Source organism: Alnus glutinosa, chromosome 13 (assembly GCF_958979055.1).
Source record: "Alnus glutinosa chromosome 13, dhAlnGlut1.1, whole genome shotgun sequence".
NCBI lineage: Eukaryota > Viridiplantae > Streptophyta > Magnoliopsida > Fagales > Betulaceae > Alnus > Alnus glutinosa.
This window is the reverse complement of record NC_084898.1, coordinates 22,471,431-22,493,049: the sequence shown is the minus strand read 5'-3', so window position 1 is coordinate 22,493,049 and position 21,619 is coordinate 22,471,431. Positions and strand designations below refer to the sequence as shown.

At 38.1% G+C, this 21,619-nt stretch overlaps 1 protein-coding gene across 1 annotated transcript; it reads left to right on the top strand.

Annotated features, from left to right (window-relative positions):
• Positions 1-8,677: 8,677 nt before the first annotated feature.
• On the top strand, positions 8,678-21,176 carry LOC133854438 (uncharacterized). Its single transcript, XM_062290644.1, has 4 exons — positions 8,678-8,969; positions 9,479-9,617; positions 20,393-20,478; positions 20,631-21,176. Exons 1-4 carry the CDS (start codon positions 8,706-8,708, stop codon positions 20,757-20,759), a joined length of 618 nt encoding a protein of 205 aa, XP_062146628.1. The 5' UTR covers positions 8,678-8,705; the 3' UTR covers positions 20,760-21,176.
• Positions 21,177-21,619: the final 443 nt, after the last annotated feature.

The following is a 21,619-nucleotide window of genomic DNA, read 5'->3' as shown; positions in this document are numbered from 1 at the left end:
TTTGAAAAAGCATATTTTCTGCGTTTTCAAATCAAAATTTTTAAAAACGCAGTTCCCAAACGATCTATGTTCTGCAATTTGGTTTAAAATCGCACTTATTGTCTACGAAATCGCAATCTCAAACGCACCCTAAGTATCTCTATGTTTCCGTTCTGGTTTTATATTCTCTTAAAATACGAGTATGAGATTGTATAAATTTACTTCAACTCTATTTATTTAATTAAATGGATAATTTCTCCTAATTTTGGTACGCCATATTTAAATAGGCAAATGATTCCAACCCGTATAATTCATTTAATAAATAAGCTTAATTACAATGATTTAACCTTGCGCAACCCAAATGTCATCGTGGGATTGAATGAAATATCTTTTGGGAGATGATTTGTTTAGGGGCCTTTTTTTTCTTTTAATTATTTCTCAGTGTTAAATTTTTGGTAAAATTGGAGTTGAATAATATTTTGAATTCATCTTTCGGGAATCTTAACTAATATTATTTTTGTGTGCTTATTTGAGTTTACACTTTGAAATGTAGTTTATAGATTAATAATTAATCATTAACCGGCAGTTATAACTGCCAACCGCCTAAGACAGGGCGGACACGGTTGTCAAATTTTAATAATCGACTTTTCGTGCATAGTATTTGCCATTGATTCCACCTGTTGAATGGATTAGAAGTATCTCTCTACAAAAGCCACTCTCTGGCTTGAATCGGATTCAATTCATTTGTTCCATTTATTTCCTGCAAATGCTACGAATCTAGTCTGTTTATTTGGAATCAAATTGTCCATGATTCACCATTAAAGAGCTTAATCCCACTAAAGTCCCTGGTTCAGATGTATGACAGGTTTGTTTTATCAGACTTACTGGAATACAGTTAAAAAAAAAAAAAAAAAAAAAAAAAAAAAAAAAAAAAAAAAAAAAAAAACTCTTATTTCTCAATATAAATTAATTAGCCTATGCAATTTCAGTTATAAAATTATTTCTAAGATGTTGGCAAATTCGTTGAAGCCTTTGCTCAAAAAAAAAATATATCATTAGTTCCGCCCAATCTGCTTTTATATATTTGTTAGAATATATGGAAATATATAATATTTTTTATATATTTTATATTTGGCAGAAATTTCCTTTAAACTGGTCTGGAAGAAATTTCATCCAACCTACTCTAATAAATATTTAGTGTCCCCTTACATGTGAGAAGTATATGTTTTATTTAACCCTAATAACACCTATTAAATAAAACATCCACTAATGTTAGAGACGTTAGTCACCCAACGTTATAAGTTTTTTAGGGAAAAATACAATTTAGCCCTACAAATTACCACCCTTTCTCCGGATAGTCCCTCAAACTACCAAGGCTTGCACTCTGGCCCCCCAAACTACTAAAACCTTTGAAAAATGCCCATTTTGCTGAAATATTACCATAATATACATGTCACGTGTCATTTTTCAATTAAAAAATATAAAAAATAAATAAACTAAAATTTTATTTCTTATTTTTTTATTTTTTTTAAAAAAAGATGGGTGTTAGGGGTGGCGTTATTTCCCAACCGCGACCTAATCTTCCCGACATCCCTCTGGTCACCGTCTGCTTGCAACACCGTGATGACCGATTTTATAGCCCAGTTCGATGAGTTCCAATTCGCAATCATCAGCTCGCTGATCTCGGCTGAGCTCAAGCTCGTCCCATTATGAAAAATATCTTCCACCTTAGAGAAAAGCTTCTGATCCTTGAGTCCCATGTAACTATTGGCCAACATTTTGAATGCTAAAAAATCACAGAGAAAAAAAATGGATATAAACATCAACGAACAAGCTCATGGCCATTGATTTCTCTGTCAGAAACCGATCTAGGTCTTTAACAATGATGATAGACTTGCTCGTCGTTTGTAACAAAACAAAATTCAGTTTTGAATTAGTCATAACCTTCAAAAGATCAATATCATAAACATCAAAGGATAGGAAATTAGCCATGTCTGCGTGGGGAGGCGGGGACAAATTTGCCGAGCTGCAAGCATGCATGGTGCCCAACGACGATGTTAGAAAGAAGCAGTACGTCCTCTGGTCGATCACAATATTTTTTTTAAAATAAAATAAAATAAAATTTTAGTTTTTTTTAGTTTTTAATTTTTAATTTTTTTTAATTGAAAAATACAGGGGTATTATGAGGATATTTCACCAAAATTGGCCATTTTCAAAGGTTTTGATAGTTTTGAGGACCAGAGTGCAAGCCTTGGTAGTTTGAAGGGCCATCCAGAGAAAGAGTAATAATTTGAAGAGTTAAATTATATTTTTTTCCAATTTTTTAGGATCACAAAATTGAAGGAGCCCAAGAGTCACGTGTCGGCGGTGCGGACTGCTCTTCTCCCCCTCTCTTTCTCACGACAACGGGCATTAAGAATTTTTTGATAGGAGCTCTTTCTCCTGAAGCCATGGCCCTCGGCTGAACTCTAATTTTGAGGGAACCATAATAAGAATGTAACAGGTTTATTTACTGTTTAGGAATTCTAGGGTTTTTTTATTGAGAATTGTAAGAAGAAATTGGAAATAGAAATGGAAAATAGAAGAAATTGAGGAATTATGAAAGAACAAGGAAGAAAATGATATTATATTGAAATTAGGCAAATTCGAGGATGCCTAAAACCTCCATGAGTGGTTCGAGGTACTCCCCCTCCATTTTCAGCCAAAGACTGGATACCAATTTTCATGCCTAAAACATTTAACTAGACTTGTTTATATAGACTCATCTAAGGGCCACTAAACTAATAGGCCACTAACTAATAGATCATTAACTAATAAGGCCCAAGGCCTATTAACTACTAAGGTAGCCCATTACTAATATATCTATTATAATACCAACCCCTTTAAGCACCTTGTCCACAAGGGACAGTTATTTTTGAATAAAAAATATAAAAGCTTCAAAAGTTGATTGCTGCCCCTTTCTTTGTGAACAAAAATATTGCTCCAATTGTTGTAGGCTCAATAACTCACAAAAAGCAACCCTTTCTCATGGATAAGCAGTACTGGTTCCCATGCAAGTGGTCCCATGCACAAGATCCAACCCATTGTAAAATCTACAATTTTCTAAAAGCAAAAGGATAAGCCATCTTCACGCATGACTGCGTGAGAGAGAAAAAAGAAAAGCCTCCTTCAACTTTGAAATGAAATGGACTCCAGCTGTCTTTCATTTTTGAAAACAATTCATGTGGATGCCACCTTTCCGTCTGCTTAGGCCTAAAGTACATAGCCCGAAATTGCCCTTCGTCATCCACACGGACCACTATTTTCCTTTCTCTGCAGCTTCTAGAACCCACAGAGAAAAGCATCGGAACCGGTCCAAGTCTCCGGCCTAAAACCTCCATGAGTGGTTCGAGGTTTAGGTCGAGCTATGGGCCGGAGACTTGAACCGGTTCCGATGCTTTTCTCTGTGGGTTCTAGAAGCTGCAGAGAATGGAAAATAGTGGTCCGTGTGGATGACGAAGGGCAATTTCGGGCTATGTACTTTAGGCCTAAGCAGATGGAAAGGTGGCATCCACATGAATTGTTTTACGAGCTCAACAATTAAGAGGATGGAAATAAAAAAAAAAAAACTAATTTATGACCATAAGACCCCCTCTGCCTGCTTATGATTCATTGTATGAATGATCTATAGGACCAAGATAGAATTGTCATGAATAGATTTCTCTTAATATGAGAATTATAGCGGAAGCATAGGTAGAGAAAAGAAAAATAAAGAATTACGAGTGGTTTGATATTAAATACTTACGCCCAATGGTGGACTCAGCCTTGTGAATATGGGGGGTCAAATTGAAAAAAAAATAAAAAAAATAAAAAATTGGAGGGGAGTAAAACTAAAAAAAAAAAGTAATAATAATTAGGGGTAAAATTTAATTTTCTTTTTTAAAAAAAAAAAAAAAGGTTTGGGAGAAAATTTTGGGGGTTTGTCACTGCCTACGCCCATAATTCTGAATAACCCTTAGGATTACATTGTTCTTAACTGTTTTTTTTATTTTATTTTTTTTCTTTCTACAATACAAATGTCTCTATTTATAGGGTAGTGAGTGAATACAAGTATGATTATCAAATTTTCGCTTCATTTGATTACAATTAACCCGTAAATAAAGGATATTTCAATATCAATCAAAATATGAAATAAGAGAAACGTCTTCCAAACTGGTATGGAAGAAATTTCATCAAACCCACTCCAAGAAATGCTAAGTGTCTTCTTGCATGTGAAAGGCCCATGTTCTCTTTAGCCCCAAAAATACCCGTTAAATAAAACATCCAATAACGTCTCTAACGTTAGTCACCAAACGTTATGAATTTTTGAGGAACACAAAATTGAAGAAGCCCAAGTGTCACGTGCCGGTGCAGACTTCTCTTCTCCCTTTTCTCTTTCTCACGACAACGTACGGGCGTTAATGATTTTCTGCTGAAATCTCTTTCTCTTGAAGCCATGGCCCTTTGCTGAACTCTGGTTTTGAGGAACCAGAGAGAGAACTCGTAACTGGCATGAAGGACAAGAAGAGGAGGTAAAGACAAAAGAAACTCATGGCTAAGAGAATAAGGAGTTGTGGCCTCTAGTTGCATTCTCTAAACCACCGTAATTATTCAGACTTATGCGATGTCATGCAATGATGAAGACCCAAATAATGGGAAAAGTGCTGAAATGGAGAACATGGCTGAGTAAATCTTTCTTGCAAGGATGACACGTATAAATCGAGAAATAGTCCAAATTTTTTTATACATATATAGTAGGCTAACTATTGGGGACCGGTTGCTTGCTTGAGGTTTTAAAGGGGATGTCAATTGTGGTTTCTGCAGGGCTGGAATTGATAGCCAAAATCACCTTTTCTTTTCTTGTGGTTTTAGCTCCCAGAGTTTGGAAAACTTGCTTGCAGCAATGTGAATTGTTATACAAGTTGGAGTGAACTGATTGATGAAGGATGCAGAACCTGGAAGAGTAAGAGTTTGATGGGGACAATTTGTAAACTTGTCTTGAGCTCTGCTGTGTATCAGTTATGGCGAGCTCGAAATGAGTTAAAAGTGGGTGGACAACCTCTCATCGAAGAGCAGGTTTTGAAGCAAATTTTTTGGACAGTTCGGTGTAGAGTTTCTAGAAAGGGCAAATTCCCAAAAACTATAGAGAATGTTATTCTTTGTCACAAATGGAACATTAATGCTTGTATTTTGAGTTAGTTGTTCCATTGTGGACATAGTTGTTTTTTTTTTTTTTTTTTTTTGGTGTTTTGGTTTAGGTCCTTGAGTGCAGTGTGGATATTCAAAGTGTTTTCTCTGGTTGTTCTATTTTTTGTTGTATGGGTTGTAAGCCTTTTGTTATACAATTGATTCTTTTTGTCAATATATAGTTTTACACGTTCTTTCAAAAAAAAAAAAAAAACTTTCTTGTTGGATATAGGATTTAGGGTCCGTTTGGGTTTGCGATTTTAAAAAGTGCGATTTAAAATCATGATTTTAAAATGTGCGATTTGAAAAAAGTGATTTTTAAAAACGCAGTTAAGCGTTTGGCAAAATCGCAGTTCAGCATTTAAAATCGCAAATTAGTCTTTAAAATTCTGCGTTTTCAAAAAAACACCATCTTACCTGCGATTTGAAAAAGCATATTTTTTGCGTTTTCAAATCGCAATTTTTAAAAACGCAGTTCCCAAACGATTTATGTTCTGCGATTTGGTTTAAAATCGCACTTATTGTCTATGAAATCGCAATCTCAAACGCACCATTAGAATGCTGCTACATCTTTTATGTACTGATTGATCATCACCAATAGAAAATTTCACATCTTTTAGAATTGCTTATCTTGTATCATTTTGAATTTTAATGCATAACTACAATCATCCAATCGTACAGTTCTATAAACATTCAATGAAATACTTTGTTTTGGGTAAATAAAACCACGAAACCTTATAATATGTTTTGGGTAATTAAAACCATGAGATTGTACAATTTTAAGGTAAGAAGGTCATTCTCTCATTGACCTTCTTACCTTAAAGATCATACAATTTTTTACTGGTCTATCTGTGACTTTAGTCACTTACAACAACTCCAGATCAGTTGGGAGTTCTTACTCTGGTTACCTCAAAATCAAAGTTCAGCAGAGGGTCATGGCTTTGAGAGAAAGATCAGCTCTTAGCAAAAAATCCTTAACACCAGTTGTTGTGAGAAAGGGAGAAGGCAGAAGAGAAGTCTGCACCGGCACGTGACTCTTGGGCTTCAATTTTGTGTTTCTAAAAAATTCATAATGTTTGGGTGAGGACAAAAATTAGCTACAAATTGGTTTAGTAAGTTGACAAGTGTCCTAAAACATGTGAGAATCATATGTGACTTTTAATAAACTTTAACAGTGTTAACTTCCCGTTTGTGTGTTTTTTTTCTTTTTCTTTTTCTTAATCCTTTCTTCTTCTAATCTAATGTATCTCTAAAATAAACCTCACCTTTAGGCCCCGTTTGGTTCGCGAAATGAATATTCTTTTAGGAAAATGAATAATTATTACTGGGAATGAGAAAGAGTGGAATGGAATAACTATTCCAATTCCTTAGTTTGGTGATTACATGTATTCCACAATTAGAATTGACCCAAAATTACTAAAAAACCTACATAATTTCTTATTTTCAAAATAACTCAGATCTTAAAAAAAAAATAATAATAATTATAAACGTTGGACCTTAGATTTGTGGGTGGCAACGCACAAATCTGATCTATCTCCTCCTTCTTCTTCTTTTTTTGTTCTTTTTTTTTTTTAGCTTCTAACCCTTTTTTTTCGTTTCTTTTACATGTTCTATTTCCAATTAATTGGCTTTCACATGATGAGCAAGTGAAAAAAAAAAAAAAAAAAAAAAAAAATAGGACAAAAAACTGGAAGAAAAAAATAGGAAAAAAATTGATCCGTTTAGGACAAAAAAATAATTAGAACTTGCTGGCCTGTCCTAACTGGGAAAAAATAAAACTTGGAAAAAAAAAATCCCTCACAAATAAACCTGCTCACCATGAGAAAGCCAACACACATGAAAAAGAAAAAGAAAAAAGAGAGAGAGTAAATAATTAGCTTAAAAAAAGGAATATTCATGAGCATAAAAGAACTATCAAGTAAACTTGCTGTTAAGAACCATTACGAACCTATTGTGAAGAAAAATTATGAAAAAAAGAAGAAGAAGAAGAAGGAGGCTAGAAGAATTAAAGGTCAAGTTTATTTGAGAGATATATATATTTTTTTAGAACAAAGTAGCATGAGCTACCATATATTGTTGAAAGGCTCGAAGGCATACAACTTGACAATAAAGGTACAAGACCTCTTACATTTTAAGCTATAATGATTTAACTTAAAAAATAGCTGCCTAAGCAGAACACAAATCTTACAATAACAACATTTGAGCCTCGTTTTACAATAACGTTCATCCTAAAATAAAAGATGGCCGATTTAGCAACAAGCCAACAAATATTCCAGTAAAAATTTGGACAAAACAAATGCAGATTATACCGGAGAAACAAAAAGAATACACAAACACAGCAAATAGAGAAAACACCCAACCCGAGCCGGTGGTAGAGAGATGGAGAGGCTGTCTTTGCCGGAATGGACGGCTTGTGTGGGACATGCACCTCCACCAACGACACCCAGAAAGCCGATTGGTCATCGTAGTCCCCGGTCGCCACCAAACATGGCTTGAAATAGTGGGGTGTGGCCATCACGCGCACCCCAAGGAGCAAAGGCTCCCTGGAATGTGATGATCACTCGCCAAGCTCTGGTGACCGACATGACCAACGCTTCTGGCAACTGGAGCGGAGACCGATAGAGAATGTGGCTGAAGGGCACGTGTCTATCAGAAGTCAACGGAGATGCATAGATCTGGCTTCAAAAAGAAAGAAAGAAAGATGAAAGTCCTGCCAAAACACCCCTCGCCGACGACATGGAATCGTCCTCTCCCCCAACTTGACGTCTTGAGTTGAGTCTTCTCACCTGAAACAAAAAGAAAGAAAACCATAGAAAAACAAAACACAAGCCACCATAGCCCAAAGAGGGCTAGGGGAAGATCAGCCATCACCAGATCTATAGAGAGAACAAAAACTCCACAACCCTAATGGTTGAGAGAGACCTAATCTCCATTGGTTCACACCGTGGAGAGACAAAAACTACTCCATAGCCCAAAGGGCTAGGAGGAAACTACCACCGGGAGGCCCTCCCTCGGTGAAGCACAATCTAAAATAAGGCTCTCTCTCTCTCTAAAAAATGGGAGCTTCTCTCTCTAAATAGTTTGAGATGACAATGGCTTTATTTGAGAGATTAGGTGAGAAGAAGAAATGTGTTTTTTTTTTTAAAAAAATAAAATAAAATTGAAAAGTAAAACTCACATATTTTAGGACACTTGTCAACTTATTAAACCGATTTATAGCCTTTATCTACAAACGAGTTTGTAGTTAATTTTTATCTTTTACTGGTGTTATTGGGGTTAAAGAAAACATGTGCACATTTATTGGAGTGGGTCGGATGAAATTTCATCCCAACTCGTTTAAAGGAAATTTTGGTCCTATTAAAAATATAATAATTCATTGGGTAACACTGTACATAATAATGGTTTAGGAAAAAATGTAAGGAAGATGGGGGTGGTCTTTTATTAAAAAAAATAATAATAATAAATTAAAAAATTACCCGATATAGGTGTGGAAAAATAACGGGGCCACTCTCTAACCCGAAATGAAGACCGAGCCGGCAAGCCCGCCCGGGCTTCTGATATCCGCCACCGAAGGCATCAGATCATTCCTGTTCACGGCCTCCGAAGATCCGCACCTCACGCCGGAACTCCGACAGATCGCGTCGGATCTCTCCTCGCAAGGAAATGTGCCGTACAAGTCGCTCCGAGCTCTCTGGTTCGCGTCCCGGCCCTCCACTCGACCCGTCTTGATCCAACTCTTTTCCGGGTCCGAATTCATCTTCACCAGCCCCAAACCTAGAGAGAAGGTAAAACTGTCTAGCTCATATTCGATTAAGCTTGTTTGGTTGCTCTAAATTCTCTTGTGCAATCTGGTTTTAAATGGTATTACATAAGAAAAAAGTTTTAGGATTTCGAATTTTTATTTTTGTTACAGTTTCTACATTTTCTAAGCATGAGTTTCTGTTTGTTTGCTGAGAAAACTGAGAAAGAACAAGAATTGTTGAATGAGTTCTGCTTGTTTCCGTATTTGTTCGAAGTATGAGTTAGGTTTAGTTGCTTACAAAAATGAGAAAAGAAAACAAATTAAATAGTGCGAGTAATATTTTACTCTGTCGAATTTGAAAATCTTAGTCCAATATGGTCGGGTATTATTATTTAGTTCACTCTAGAAAGCTTTTACACGAAAAATTTGAGATTCAAAATACCTTTGGTCTCGCTTCTTTACGCGCATTTTTGAAAAAGAAAAAAGTATAATGTGATTTTGTGAATCAAAATTCTTTTTTTAATCTGATTCTGGTTTTGTTTTAAATTTCAGAGCGAAGAATTGAAGGCAAGGCTGAGAAAGCTTGCGGAATTAGCGGAGAGGAATGCGTATCAAGAGCTCGTTAAGGATATTACACCGAAGAAGGATGCGACTGAGCCTTTCTCTTCTTACAAGGATCAACTAGGCTTCGGTTAGTTTTCTGTGTCTTTTCTTGTGGATTAACTTTGCGTTGGTGAAGAGTTTATATTACTCAACAGGAAATTTGAATTGTGAAAAACATTGAGTTTTAAATTGGATTGAATCATTATTTTTTATAAGTAATCGAAATATAATTAATAAGTATGTAAGAGAAAACACCTAGCTATTTAGAAGGAGAAAAAAGAATAAGGAAATTATGATAACTGTGCACCAAAGGAAAAATAAATGCAGCTGGCCAAAGATAAAGAGTATAGAAGAAAAAGGACTCAAGCTCCTCCGATGTCCTCTAGCAGTACTCGAAATTTCTATAATTTATTTCCCTCGAAAAGCACCGCAAGAGGCAAGGAAGCACCACAAAACATTTCATAAGGCGCAAGCAACCTTACATTGGAGAAGAAAATGGTCCATAGACTCCCCATTCCCCAAACACATACAACACCTGACAATCACAATGACATGCCGTTTCTTAAGATTGTCTATGGATCTTTCTTAGGGCCGCCGACCAAACAAAAAAAGTCAACTTCAAAAGAGCCCTAGTCCTCCAAATACTCTTCCAAAAGAAAGGAGAGGCATCATTACAAACCAAGACATTGTTGAAAGATCTAACATTGGACAACCCTTTTTTGGATGGGTCCACCAAAGCTTGTCTTCACATTCCCGTCTCTCGCTAACTGAATACAACAAGCTAAAGAATGAGACAAAGATATTCACTTTCCATTCATAAGCCACTCTAGCAAAGCTAACATTCCACTGATTGGAGCCACCAGAAAGCTCCAAGTAGGCCATTACGAAGGCTTCCTTTGCGCAAGCAATACCGTATAAATCTGAAAATGCTTCCTTTAGGGCCTTGTCCCCATACCACAAGTCATGTTAGAATCTAACTTTAGAGCCATTTCCCTCCTCAAATTTGGTATGACTTGAAAACTTCCGCCAACCCATCTTAATATTCTTCTAATCTCCAATCTCGGAATTGGCCTGTCGGTTTTGATCATAACGGGGAGATCGTAGTTTGGGATGAGGAGGATGATTATTGAGAGGGATTGCCCTTGGATTGGGCATTGGAAGGGGCTTTTTGGGAGGAGGCCTTGGCAATTAGGGATGCCATGGAAGAAGATTTTCAGCGGAAAAAGATGATTGCGCGCCAAAAGTTTAAAGGAAAAAGGGAGCTACTTAATTTGCATAGTTCTGTCAATTATGGTGTTGCGAAAGATCCTTCTAGGAGTAGGAAAGGCAAGGCACACATGATATAGGTTTGTGTGCTTTGGTGGGTGGTAGGTTGTTTAGTTTCTTCTTGGGTTCTATTGTGGTTTGTTTTGGGGTTTTTCTTCGGTTTCGGGGGTTTGTGTTTTGTTGCTTCTGTTGGGTTTTTGCGGGTTAACTTTAATTGTTCCTGTGTACGTAGGGGCGCCTTACGCTTTCATTAATAAAGTCTTCTTACTTATCAAAAAAAATATTCTTCTATAACCCCACCCCATATGCCCCATTAGGCTCATTAGAACACCACCTACCCAACAAACTACCAAATTTAAAGTCCACCACAACTCTCTACCAAACCTCTCTCTCATACACATAGCACCATAAACATTTTCCTAGGAGCGCACGATTGAACATCCGCAAATTTTGAATCCCCAAACCTCCCTCAGGGATCAGAGAGCAAGCCTTGGACCAATTTGCCAGGTGAGATTTGAACTCTTTGCCTAGTTGCCCTCATAAGAAATCTTGTTGAAGCTTCTCAATATGGTTTGCAACACCCATAAAGAGAGGGAAGAGGGACATGAAATATGTAGGCAAATTAGAAAAAGTGCTCTTGATAAGGGTTAATCTTGTCACCCTTAGACAGGTACATCATTTTCCAACTAGCCAGCCGCCTCTCTATCTTTTCAATAACACCGTCCTAAATATGGCCTTATAGAAGGCCTTCAACAGAAGAGCAAGATACTTCATAGGCAAAGAAGAAACCTCATGGCCCAAAATGCCAAGCAACCCATCCACAATCTCAATGTTATCCACATGAACCAATTTTGATTTTGCAAGATTAATTTTCAATCCGGAGACAGCTTTGAAGTATAAAAATAAAGCACGCATATAGCAAAGGTCTTGGGTTGAATTATAAACTGTGAATACTAAATTCTGTTGAAGTCCTGATGTTATATTGGCAAATTTGGGTCAAAAACCTTTTAACTCGGTCTCCTTTACCTAATAGTAATAGATAAATTAAGTTAGAAATTTTATGGTAATCTTTTTTGTAAAAATGTGATTTTGCAGTCTGCTATCTTAGTCAGTATGATATATCCAAATGCTATGCATTTGAAGGGAATGGGAGCAGAACTATTGATAGGTTAACTTACCGGAAAAAAAAAAAAAAAAAAAAAAAAAAAAAGAAGAAGAAGAAGAAAAGAAAAGAAAAAAAAAGAGAGCTTAATCCTGCATGCTCTGTTACAATCTCAATTAAGCCTTTTCAGCTTTTCGTTCTATGATGTCCGGCACATAAGAACAAATTAATCATTTGCTCAAATCCATCATAAAATCTTGGATATGGCCAATAATTCTGCATATTATTATTCCTCAATTAACTATGTGAGCAATCTGTTTTGAAAGCAAATTCAATATTGCCATTCTTATATGTCATATATCTGACTTAAAGGGGTAGCTCAATCAGCTGAGGACTACGGCTCATCAAGAAGCGGAGGTCACTAGTTCGAGTCTCCCCTTCCCCCTCCCCTTGGAGTTAATTACTTATCAAAAAATATATCTGATTTCCATTATTTGACCCGAACACCTCTTTGTAATCATACATTTTTTTTTCTTTTCTAAATCAATTCCTTTGGAATGAATTCTTGTCAAACCTATTCCTATCTTGCTTCATTGTATTGAAGATAAAATATATCAAATGATCACAAACTAGTTCACAGAACATCTTTACCTACAAAATTATTAAGATGAAGACACGAAAACTTAGTACAAACTGAATCTATCATCTGCGTACTTTTATTAAGCATTGGTGGGGTGTCCTCATCGGCAATACCAGGTTGCACACTATTGTTGAAAGGAGGACTTTTATCAAATACTTGATACGTGTCCTAACACTTCCTGATTACATGGCAGAAAATTTACCTCCACGAAACCTTCATCTTCAATAATATATCTATTGGCTCGAAGGGCAAGTGCATCCAAATTTTTATTATGGCAAAACTCTTTCTTCAATATTTTTTTTTGTTCCAGAGTACAATATTCATGGTGGTGAAGGAGAACTATTGCAACTGAGCTTTAAGATCTTCAGCATATAATATTGGTTCTTCTTAATATAATATTGCTCATAATCAGTGTAGAAATTATGTCTTCATTTGATGCTTCAACTTTGTCTATGATCTTATAGGTGCATTCCTTTGTCATATCCTTGAAATCTATGTGTGCTCCCACCAAGTAGAAGCTCTTCCTTTCAATTTGTGTGCAACCACTGTACACGTTCACCTTTTTATCCTCAGGAATCTTCATAAATTCAAAAAATCTCTCAATCCTCGTTCAGCAAATCTGAGAAATCTTCAACATGAAGATGACAATTAAAGTTTGATAAATCAATCTTCATACAATAATTTCTAGGTTTGCAATCATCATGACCTCGATAATTGTTTCTGCCAAATCTTTGGAAGATGCCTTTGACAAAATCTTCATCTTCACTAGAATTCTCTTCATAGGATGCCTACGTATTTGGAGGCATATGAATAAGATTACAAACAAGTTGAGCGCAAGTCCTATCATCATTATAAATATTGTTGTTTTCGCGGTTCTCATATGGATTCTCTGTAGATCTAGCAAGAGTTGCTTGTATATCATGCAACGCTTGCCGAGTATCATGTTGGAAATCAATGCAGGCCCTTGTAGGAGCCCCTCTCTCGAGTGTAGTCACCAGGGAGGTTGCCATCATTGGCGTGGGTTAGCCATGAAGTCAAGAAATATTAAGACTTTGATACCAACTTACATAGTGGAAGATAGACAAGAGAATAATTCGTCTTTCTCTTGAATATGTGAATGCATAAGGAATAAGAACAAAGAAAAAAATTATTTCCTTTTATTAAAAGTCACTTGATATTAAACTCAATGATCTCTAATGAATTAAGGTTTAATATAAGTTTTATATAGTCTACAAAATCCTAATCCTAAGGTTACTAGAAGTTCTTAAACAAAAGGAAATGAAACAATTCTCAGAGTTTCAAAGAAAATGATAAAAGATAGTATTGAATTTACTAGCAAAAAAATCCTAATATTACTAGAAACTTCTGAAATACCCCTAGTACATCACCTGCTGTCAGCATTATTGCCACCGCTATTCCATTATCATTGCCATCCCACTAATAATTGTTAATACCATCATTTCCTGTATCATTGTTGTTATTGCCACTAGCACCCTATTGCCATTGCCACCGCCACCATAATTTAAACTGCTAATACCACTAGTACACTAATGTATGATGTATGTGCTTGCAGTTAAACTACCATTACAGATTATAAATATCGGTTTTTGAGAAAACAATTGAATTAGATTGGACTTTATCAGTTTAGGTTTGTATAAGTACCATATTTAAAAATTGGCGCTTTATTTCACTCAGGCAAGCCTTTCTAGCGCCTCACTTCTTGGTTGATATAAAGACTTGGCACCTTGAGGTTCCCTTTTGACTTTGATAACACTGAGCATCAATTTTCAAACACATCAAAACCCAGGGTGTAAGGTACTCAGTGGAAATGGAGTGTTTGAGTGACAGAAATGAAGCAAATAACAATGAAGAAATGGAATTGAAACAAGGCAATGAGCACTTCGAGAGGCTCTACTCTCCAGCAATTACTATTTGATACTTGAATTCTTCTTCCTTTCTACGATTACATTGCCTTTCTTAAATACTCAAAACGGTTATGAAATATTCTAACAGAAATGCCATAGGTGGCAGATTCCTTTCACGTAGCATTTGGGCGGATGCTTTACAAGATACCAAACACCCAATGCTGACCTATTAGAATTTAACAGCGCATACGAAAAACAGAAATGACAAAGCACCAAAATTCTTCTAGAAGCTTCCTGCATTCTTCCACTGTGATGAGCACCCATAGCCAGCCATAATGCCCATAACAGGTTCCCCCCCTTCAAAGCACCTTGCCCACAAGGTGGGGAAACTGCTGTTGAAGTTTAGAGGACAAGAACTTCAGTGACAGCACAATTATGGCGTTTAACCATGCGGCAAGAAATGATGGACTCCGGTTTTGGTTTAAGCTCTCCCTTTCTGTCAACAGGGGGCAAAGTGGAGAGAGGAGTGATTTGGGATCCCAGTTTCAGCTTCAAACAGGAAACATGAAAAACTGGGTGAATACGAGTAGTGGATGGTAAATCCAACTTGTATGCCACAAGGCCTATGCGTTGTAAAATCTGGAAGGGCCCAAAGAAGCGAGGAGATAGCTTCAAATTCTTGCGCATAGCCACAGAATTTTGGCGATAGGGCTGAAGCCGTAAATACACCCAATCACCGACTTGAAATTCACGTTCAGTCCGGTGCCGATCAGCCTGTTTTTTCATCCAATGTTGAGCTTGATGCAGTCTTTCCTTCAACAAATTGATAATGGAATTACGGTCCCGCAACTGGGAGTCTACAGCCACATTTGCTGAAGTGCCGAGTATGTAAGACAGTAGGGTAGGTGGGGCATAGCCATAAACGGCTTCAAATGGAGTTAAACCTTTGGAAGAGTGATAGTTGGTATTATACCACCACTTAGCCAAGGGTAACCAAGACTTCCATGCTTGTGGCTTGGAACCAGTGTAGCAACGGAGATATGTCTCCAAACATTTATTGAGGGCCTCGGTTTGACCGTCAAAATGCGGGTGGTAGGCGGAGCTAAAGGCTAAGGATATACCTTGGAGCTGGAAAAGCTCACTCCAGAATGTATTGGTAAAGATTGGATCATGGTCAGACACTATTGTTTGAGGCATACCATGAAGCTTGAAAATATTGGTGAAGAAAAGGGTAGCCACAGTGGATGCCGTTTAAGGATGAGATAGTGGAAGGAAATGGCCATATTTTGAAAAACGATCGACCACTACCAAAATGACCATAGTCCCTTGAGAGGGAGGCAAACCCTCTATGAAATCCATAGAGACGTCTGACCAAGTGCGTGAAGGAACTGGTAGAGGCTGAAGCAAGCCGGCTGGTGAAGTGGTTTCATGTTTATTAACCTGAAATACTGCACATTCACGAACAAACTTTTTGATGTTGTGGCGCATGCCCGCCCAATAGAAATTAGCTTGTGCATGCTTCACTGTTTTGTGATGGCCCGAGTGGCCAGCAGAGGGATCGAAATGGATAAAGGCCAGCAATTGTTGTTGAAAAGGGGAGCCTTTGACAATCCATAGGCGATTCTTCCTAAGGATTAGATCTTGCTGCAAGGTGTAACCCTTTGGGGAAGTCTGACCCGGTTGAAGAGACTGTAAAAGAGCTACAGTAGCTGGATCGGAGGAGTAGAAGCCTTCAACTCCGATAGCCAAGAAGGTGTGGGAAAGGAAATCAAGGAGAGAACCACTGCCCCCTCCTGAGAAGAGTCTTCAAACTGGCGGGATAATGTATCCGCCACACGGTTCTCCTTACCACGTTTGTACTCGTTGATGAAATCATAACCGAGCAATTTAGACATCCAACGCTGCTGTGAGGGTGTGCCAATGCGCTGTTCCAGCAAGAATTTAAGTGACTGCTGGTCCGTCTTGACAATAAAGGGGTGGCCAAGCAAGTATGGGCACCACTTTTGAACAGCAGTAACTAAGGAAAGGAGTTCCTTCTCGTAGGTGGAGAGAAGGAGGGCTTGCCCTTTCAAGGCTTGGCTAATAAAGGCTATAGGGCGGCCCTGCTGCATGAGAACCGCGCCAAGACCCTTGCCGCAGGCATCGCACTCAATGGTGAATGGAAGAGAAAAGTCTGGAAGACGGAGAACTGGAGGGGTAGTCACGGCAGTTTTGAGATGCTCAAAAGCATCAGTTGCTGCAGGGGTCCAAAGGAAAGCATTCTTTTTGAGTAATGCTATCAATGGGGCAGCAATGACCCTGTACCCGCTGATGAACTTGTGGTAATAGCCCGTTAAGCCAAGAAAACCCCGCAAAGATTTAATAGACTGAGGGACTGGCCAATTCATCATGGCAGCCAATTTTGAAGGATCAGCCCGTACCTCATCATTGGAGATGAGGTGCCCTAAATACTCAATTTCTTCGACACCAAAACTGCATTTAGAAGACTTGGCATACAGTTTATGATCCTGTAAAACTCTCAAAACAGCACGTAAATGAGTGAGATGGTCAGTCAAAGAGCGACTGTAAATAAGGATATCGTTGAAGAACACCAAGACAAACTTCTGCAAAAATGGTTTAAACACATCATTCATAAGGTTCTGAAATGTGGATGGGGCATTGGTCAAACCAAATGGCATGGCGAGAAACTCGTAATGGCCCTTGTGAGTACGGAAGGCGGTCTTGGACACATCTTTGGGCTTCATCCGAATCTGGTGGTACCCTGAACGGAGATCAAGCTTTGAGAAAATGGTGGCACCATGGAGCTCATCCAGCAGCTCGTCTATAACCGGAATAGGATATTTATCCTTGATGGTATCTTGATTAAGAGCACGATAGTCAACGCACATGCGCTAGCTACCATCCGGTTTACGAACAAGGACTGGGGATGAAAAAGGACTTTAACTAGAGCGAATCACTCCAGACAGCAGCAGGTCCTTAATGATTTTCTCTATTTCAGCCTTTTGAAAATACAGGTAACGGTAAGGGCGGACCAAAACCGGTTGAGAAGTCTTGAGCTGAATTTGATGATCTTGAGTACGAGGGGGTGGTAACCCCTGTGGTTCAGAAAAAAGGGGAAGAAATTGCTGCAGGAGGTCACGGATAGCTGCATGCTGAGAAGGAAGCGTGGAAGCTTCAGTAGAGGATAAAATATGTAACAACAACCCCTTGTGTTCCGAAGAAGGGTCTTTAAGACAATGATGAGCCTCTTCTAGAGTTAAGCCCGAGGGACATAATCCATGTAGAACAAAGGGGCTGGAATTAACCTAAAACTGCATTGTTAAACGGGAAAAATCCCATAATACCGGTCCAAGAGAACGAAGCCAATCCACTCCAAGGACAATATTGCAACCACCCAAAGGCAGCAAATAAAAATCAGCAGTGATTGTGGTGCCCTGGACTCGGATAGAGACCGAATTGCACTTGCCAGTGCAGAGAAGAGTCTCCCCATTTGCAACTCATACCCGTGACTGCAGGGGAGTAAGAGGACCCAAAAAAGCCACCGGAACCGCAGCTAGGTTGATGAAATTGTGTGTACTGCCCGAGTCGAGCAGAATAACCAATTTTTTAGAACGGATAAACCCAAAGAAATGCATGGTTTTAGGGCTAGAGAACCAGAAATTGCATGTAAGGTGATTTCAGGATCAACTAATTCCTGAATAATAGGTTCCAAAACTGGGGCAGCCTTATCTAAATGGTCCAAGCCAAGGTCCTCTAAGGTATCATCAGGCAAGGGCTCAGTGCTCGACATAAGAAAGAGCTTGGGGGGATTACATTTGTGAGCCGGATGCCATTTGTCATCGCAGTTGTAGCAGAGACCCTTTTCCCGGCATTCACGCATCTGAGTTGGAGAAATGCGCTGAACAGGAAGTGGTGATTGCTGTCCGGAAGAAGGACCACTAGAGGAACTGGAAAAGGAGGCCCAAGAATATGCAGAAGAACCAGAAAATGTCCTGGAAGATTTTCAGGAGGTCTGAAGGTATTCCTCCTGCAACTTGGCTAACCCAAAGGCGGACACTAAGGTACGAGGAGCTAACATCCACAAAGGCAAGTAGATTTCATCCTTCAACCCGCTAAGAAAGTAACTGAGCTTGTATTTGTCAGAGAGACCCCGAAGTTGATTGGAAAGGGACTCAAACTGGGCCGTATACTCAGCGAATGAAGTAGAATGGCGTAAATGCACCAGAGACTCCATGGGGTCGTCATAAGCAGGCCCAAAATGGATTAGAAGAGCCTGAGTGAAAGAATCCCAGGTGGGGAATTGGCCAGCTTCATCGACATCCTGGAACCAAACGAGGGCTTCGCCGTCCATATGAAAAGAGGCCATCCTGGTACGATGATACAGAGGAATCTGGTAATAGTCAAAAAACTGGTTGGCTTTGTAAGTCCAAGCTACTGGGTTATCGCCATCAAAGCGTGGAAAATCCAAACGCATGGCACGAGCATGGATAGGACGCTCCCCACGAGGAAATTCTGGAAAATCGTCATCAAGGAACCAACGCTCACCACAGTCCTGACGATGGTCTTCCTGCTGTTGGCAGAGGGGCCCTGGAAACAAGTGGTCGTCTTGATCGAGAAAAACCCCTGGGTGGTCTCCGGGAGGGTGTTCTTGAGGTGGGCGGAGTCGATTGCGGTCATCCGGTGGAGGTTCTGGAGGACAGCCTTGATTGTTGAGAACTGTTTGGACGAGGGTAGTGAGGTTGTCAATTTTCTGGGTAAAGTTGGTGTTAAATATTTGTTGCTGAGCCCACGCGTCCTGACATTCCTTGACAGATTCAGTAAGTTGAGAAAGACGAGTACCTTCCGCCATGGAAACGTGAATAAGAGCAGAGAAAAAAAAAAAATTGTGGGCAGGAGAAGGTGAACGGGGAAGAATAGTGGCTCTGAATACCAATTGTAAGGTACTTAGTGGAAATGGAGTGTTTAAGTGACAGAAATGAAGGAAATAACAATGAAGAAATGGAATTGAAACAATGCAATGAGCACTTCGAGAGGCTCTACTCTCCAGCAATTACTATTTGATACTTGAATTCTTCTTCCTTTCTACGATTACATTGCCTTTCTTAAATACTCAAAACGGTTATGAAATATTCTAACAGAAATGCCATAGGTGGTAGATTCCTTCCACGTAGCATTTGGGCAGATGCTTTATAAGATAACAAACGCCCAGTGCTGACCTATTAGAATTTAACAGTGCATACGAAAAACAGAAATGACAAAGCACTAGAATCCTTCTAGAAGCTTCTTGCATTCTTCCACTGTGATGAGCACCCATAGCCAGCCATAGTGCCCATAACACGGACCAATTTTTTATTTTCCCTTTTAGAAAAAAGAAAAAGAAAAATAAAAAAGTGTTCGGTTTCAAAAGATTTTTTAGGGTTTTGAAACAATTGGGAATAGGTTAAGAGCATTGTTTCTTGAAGCAAACATAGTGCTGAAAAATTCTGGACAGCAGCTATATTTGGGAATATAAGCTGGTTTAATAGGTAATTTGGTGTGGGGTTTTAGGGTTTTGATACATTAAAGGGCTTTGTTTGGGGTCGAAGAGAAGGAAAAGAGAGAGCCTTGTTGCTGTTCAATGATTGTGTGAACAGTGACATGAAAAGTAACGGTGGCAAAAAAGAAGAAAGAGAGAAAGAAAAAAACATTTAGGCACTCTTGTCACCAAACTCAAATCACTCAATATTTTGTAGACTGAAGTCTAAGCTCTTCGAGTATAATGAGACATATTCATATAGGCTCATTGACTCTTACTCAACCTATTAAGATCATAATTCCTAATTTCAGTAGTACACAAAAAATCTAACAAAACCAATAAAAACCTAACCTATTAAGATCATTATTCCTGGTTTAGTTTTGGTTTTTGTTTTTTCTATATATATGAATTTTAAGATCTTTTCTATTCTAAAAATCACATATTCATTTGGATGGTCTGTTATAAATTTGTACAGGTTTACATGTTGTGGTTATGATGTTTACCACCTATTTGGTTGGATATGCTGCATTCAGAGCGTTATTTAACCACAGTCCTGCTATGGTACCTTCTGAATGACCCTCTTTTACTCTATCTCAGGCTCTGTTAGTTATTAGTCCTTCAATCTTTTATAGTAAGTTATAAATTCAAGCATTATCTTCTTTTTTTCCTAGCACAGTACTGAAATCATGTCTGCCCTAAATCTTTTTTGGCAGAATGCTGCTGGAGGCATTCTTGGATTGGTTGGTGGCATGCTTGTAGAAACACTTCTTTTTATAATTAGAACTTCCAATCAAGATCATAGATCATCATCTTCTGCTTCCAAACTAAAGAAGAATCAATAGAATTGGTCTTAAGAGATTGGGCACTTCTTCTATTGTGTTAGTGTGTTCCATCTCATTTATAAAGATCTTTTGATAATATTGTTGAACAGTTCACTTACAATTTCCCATGGCATGTAGCTCTCTTTATTTGCAAGGGTATTTAAGCTGTGCAGAGAAATCAACAACAATATATGGACGCATAGATCTTGCCATCTCCCTGAGTCTATTTCTGGTGTGTTGTCTTCTTTTCATTCCTCCTTCCTTGAGCTTGTAATTGAATGTATATAGGCATAAGAAAAGCTGTTTCTCTATTATTTTGATTTCTGGTATATGCCCCCTATGCCTTTGTATTTTGTCTCTCTTTGGTAGGTGAATTTGCTTACTTCAAGCCTTCTGTAGTGCTAAGTTCAGTCTATTCCAGTGAATCTTTGCATTTGATGAACTCTGGCTTTGATAAAGAAAAATGAAAATATGCATCCAACTTTCAATTTTTTGCAATCAGAAATCCTAACTAAGGATGTAAATTACTAAAATAACCCTATATTTATTTATTTTAAAAAATATTAATTGTAATTTAAGAGTAATTTTGTAATTTCATAAAGTTACAGGGTATATGGTTATTTTTCTCTTTGACTGTCTAATTTAACCCCAAACATTATTGCAAAAAATTAGAAGTTGGATATGCTAAATTGAGAGTTACTGAGCTTGGGGGAATGAAATTGCAAAAACAATGAAAATTTTGAAGGGTTAAGTGCAGTTTTCACTTCACTTGTTCTGTCCAATACTGATTAGGTGATGTCAATCTTGTTAACACCACGGAAAAAGTTTTGCTATGTTGCACGTCATGTGTTAAAATTTTATTTTTTATTATATTGGTAAAA

Bases quoted from the DNA above. Each gene is read 5' to 3' on its own strand.
- LOC133854438 (XM_062290644.1), top strand. From the start codon at position 8,706: ATGAAGACCGAGCCGGCAAGCCCGCCCGGGCTTCTGATATCCGCCACC. The intron at 8,970-9,478 runs GTAAAACTGTCT...TTTAAATTTCAG, and splicing joins GCCCCAAACCTAGAGAGAAG to AGCGAAGAATTGAAGGCAAG. The intron at 9,618-20,392 runs GTTAGTTTTCTG...AAATTTGTACAG, and splicing joins CAAGGATCAACTAGGCTTCG to GTTTACATGTTGTGGTTATG.